The 3,900-nt window shown below is 35.6% G+C and overlaps 1 protein-coding gene across 1 annotated transcript; it reads right to left on the reverse strand.

Moving 5' to 3' along the window:
- Positions 1-1,255: 1,255 nt before the first annotated feature.
- On the reverse strand, positions 1,256-1,744 carry LOC136074690 (uncharacterized). The gene has a single exon (XM_065787030.1). It carries the CDS (start codon positions 1,742-1,744, stop codon positions 1,256-1,258), a length of 489 nt encoding a protein of 162 aa, XP_065643102.1.
- Between the last annotated feature and the right edge of the window lie 2,156 nt (positions 1,745-3,900).

The raw sequence follows: 3,900 nt of genomic DNA on the forward strand, positions 1-3,900 counted from the left end.
AAAATGGAAAGCTCCATATCTAGTTAATCTTTATAATACAGTTCGCAATCAGTTCAAAAAGTATACTCGTTCAGCAATCAGAATCTTTGAAGAATATTTAGCAAACGATAGACGCAATCCAAAAAAGCTTTTTAACTATATTAATTCTAAACGTTCATCATCAAGCCCTATTAATGCATTGATTACTGAATCAGTCAATGTCACTCCATTATATAAGAAAGGCTGCAAAACAGATCCAGCAAACCATTGACCAGTCTCCCTCACTTCTGTTACTTGTAAAATTCTTGAGAAAATAATTAGAGATAAAATTACAGAACATTTATCTCATAATAATCTTATGTCTACCTGTCAACACGGATTTGGCGCAAATAAATCAAATGTCACAAAAAAATATCTTTTTTTTTGTGACATTTGATTTATTTGCATTTTTTGATGATTTTTTTTGCAAAATTTTTGAAAAGCCTTTGCAAAATCAAATTAAAAATCGAGAGATGTCATAATCCTTGATTATGTTAAAGCTTTCGATACAGTACCCCATAAACCTATATTATTTAAACTGGAAAAATACGGTTAATTGTAGGTAAACTTTCTTGATGGATAAACTCTTTCCTTTCAAATTGTCGACAATGCGTTGTTTTAGGAGAAACAATATCTGATTGGGTTCCTGTCACTAGCGATGTTCCTCAGGTTTTTGTTTTGGGATCTATTTTGTTTATTATATACGTTAATGATCTGCCTGATAAGATTAACAACGTTTGTAAAATGTACGCTGATGATACAAAGATACTTGCCACAATTGAAAGCAAAAAAGACTGAACGACTGCAGAGTGATATTAATTAGATTACAGAACGGATAAGAATGTGGCAAATGCAACTCAACAAAAGCAAGTGTAAAGTAATGCATATTTTAGGGAGTTCCAATTTACTAAAATTTGATTACTATATAAATGACCTTAGCACACACCAGAGAATTAAACTTGAAGTAATAACAACTGAACAAGATTTAGGTATGGTATTGTCATCTGATCTTAAATTTCATGATCAAGTCACAAAAGCATCATATAAAGCCAGGGCCGTACCGAGCCAATTTTGCGCTTCGGGCAAGAAAAGAAAATTGCGCCCCCTCTTCCCCTCCCTTCCCCCTCCCCCTCCTTAAAAAAAAAAGAAGAAAATTAAACGAAAAAAATGATTTATTGATCACAAAATTTATCACATCAAGTTATAAGTAAAATTTGTCATTATGGTTGCACAAACTTTAGTTCAATGCCACTTTTCTGGCTTTTCTTGAGGCATATTTACTAATGACATCATCAAAATCAATGTTGTTTGCCACTTCATTTTCAATTGAAATCATAGCCAAACTAGACAAACGTTCTTGGCCAATTGTTGACCTCATATAGTGTTTTATGAGCTTAAGTTTACTGAAACTTCTCTCACACTTACCAACTGTGACTGGTATGGTGAGGAAGATGCGAATAGCAATTGTTGTGTTGGGATAAGCATCGGTCAAAGAATATTTATAAATGAGCTGCAAAATGTCGATCGGGCTAGATTTTTCAAAGTTGTCCATCATTGCGGCAGCTTGATATTTAAAGCTTGCCATTTCTGACTGGAAATCGGAAGAATCTAAATCTGCCTTGTCAATTTGAGATAAGTTTGCACCTTTTTTCTTGAGTTCATCCACTGAACTTTTAGAGAGTGAATGCCCACTGAGGTAGCCAAAATCAGAGGATACAGCAGACATCAGCCTCAAACCGCCACTCTATTTGTGTAATAATGCTGTCAAACACAAGGTTGCACTGAGATCCGAATTCTGTTTCTGCTGTGAGAAGGTGAGAGTCATCTTCAGTTTCACAAAGTGCTATTCGCTTCACTTTGCGCTTCCTCTTAATTGGAAAGCCACCATCAATTCCTCTCTGGTTAGCTTTTTCTGTGACATCTTTGATAATCTTGTCCACCCCAACATCTCAAAAATTCTGAATGAAAGCCTTCAACCATTTAATTGTTTTTACGGCAATGTCAGTTGAAATGGTTTTTGACTGAAGCAGTTAGTTTTTCCGGTCAATTAGAGAAAGAATATGACACCAGAAATCCAACAAACACAAAAAACTGAAATCAATATGAATGAGAAGTTCTTTTGCACTGCTAACTATGACAGCATTTGTCATGGGATTGTGGATAATGGATTCCAAAACTTGAAGAACATCTTTGATTTGTCTGTGCAATGGTGTAATTGCTTCTTTTTTGGTAGACCATCTTGTGTCACTATTTCCCTTTAATGAGATGGTCAACGTTTTCATCAGTTTTTCCCATCTTGACGTGAAGCTTGAAAAAAAGTTAAAGATAGCTTGAATCTTTCCAAAAAACGTAATCATGAGTGGGGAAACCTCAGCAGCATGAACACCAACAAGATTTAAAGTGTTGAGCTGCGCATGGAACAAATCTTGCTGACTCATTAAGAGAATGGATGTGAGCTTTGACGCCATTGTATTTTCCAGACATATTGGCTCCATTGTCATAGCCTAGGCCCCGGCAATCGGAAATGCTTAGACCATCCTTCTCCAATTTTTCACTTATTTTTGTTGCAAGACCTCTTCCGATTTTTTGGTGAGATTCAATGAAGTCCACAAAGCTTTCCTTAACTGTGCAGGTTTCATCACTGATGCGGACATACCTGATGATCTGAGTCATCTGCTCTTTGTGGAAGGTATCTGGAGTGCAGTCAAACAGAACAGAGTAGTATTTAGCTTCTTTGATGTTTGACAAAATTTCTTTCCTGACTTTCTGCCCAAGTAACTCAATCAGCTCATTTTGAATTCAAGGAGAAAAGTAGGATGTTGTGGTTTTTTTTGCTTTAACGGACGCAATGTGTTCAGCCACTAAAGGATAATAATGGCTAATCAACTCAATTAAGCTCAGAAAAATGCCACTGTTTTGTTGACCAATATCTTCTGTTGTTCCCCGAAGGGCAAGATTGTTCTTGGCACAGAAAAAAATTGCATCAACAATCACTTTTAAGATATCTCTCCGCTTTTTCATCTCTCCACTAATAACTCTCTAGAGATCAGAATTCAGGGTCTTTCCTTCCTTGAGGTTTTTTTCAAGAGTTTCCAATCAGAATAGCATCTTTGGTGTTCATTGTTGTGTTCATACTCAGGAATTCTTGGGTTTAGTTTTTTCCAGTCACAAAACCCTTTAGAAATTTCTAAGAAATTGTTGGTTTTTGTTGTTAAAAATAATAAACAGCAAAAACAAAATAAAGAATCTTTTTTATTGCTGTACTGCAGCCAAGTGCGAACAGATTTTTTACCATTGGGATGAATTTTTTCATACCATTTTGAGCTGAAGTGTCGCATTCTGTTGTCAAAATCACACAGCGTGTTTGGGAAAAATTCTCTTCTGTCTTGCTCTGACCTATGCTCAATTAAAAAGCATCTTGTTTTGTCCGTTATTTTAGGCTATGTTGCTGGATCCCTATGTTGAAAATTTTCTTCCGAGGCCACTGGAATTTCTGAGATTTCTGAATGAAGTTCATCCTCGTCCATTTCAGCTGGGCCTGAAAGCTAGGCATTTTCATCTTCCCTGGTTGGTTCTGAATCAGTTGTGCAAAATTCTTCTTGACTTTGGCTGATGAAAATCTCCTCTTCAATTAATTCCAAATGATGATCTGAACTCAATTAAAGTCAATTATAGGATCTGTTGAATTGTCATTAATTTCAATACAAATATCCTCTGAAATAATTTGTTTCTCCACTGAGTTTGTTACCAACCACTTTTTGAAACAGTTTTGTAGTTTCTCGTCACTTTCTTGGCGCTGTTTTCTTTTCTTCTTAAATTCAGCACCAGATAACTTTTGGGTTCGACTCATAATAGAATTATAATGCTCAAAAGTTATCAACG

This window comes from Hydra vulgaris, chromosome 01 (assembly GCF_038396675.1).
Source record: "Hydra vulgaris chromosome 01, alternate assembly HydraT2T_AEP".
NCBI classification, from domain to species: domain Eukaryota; kingdom Metazoa; phylum Cnidaria; class Hydrozoa; order Anthoathecata; family Hydridae; genus Hydra; species Hydra vulgaris.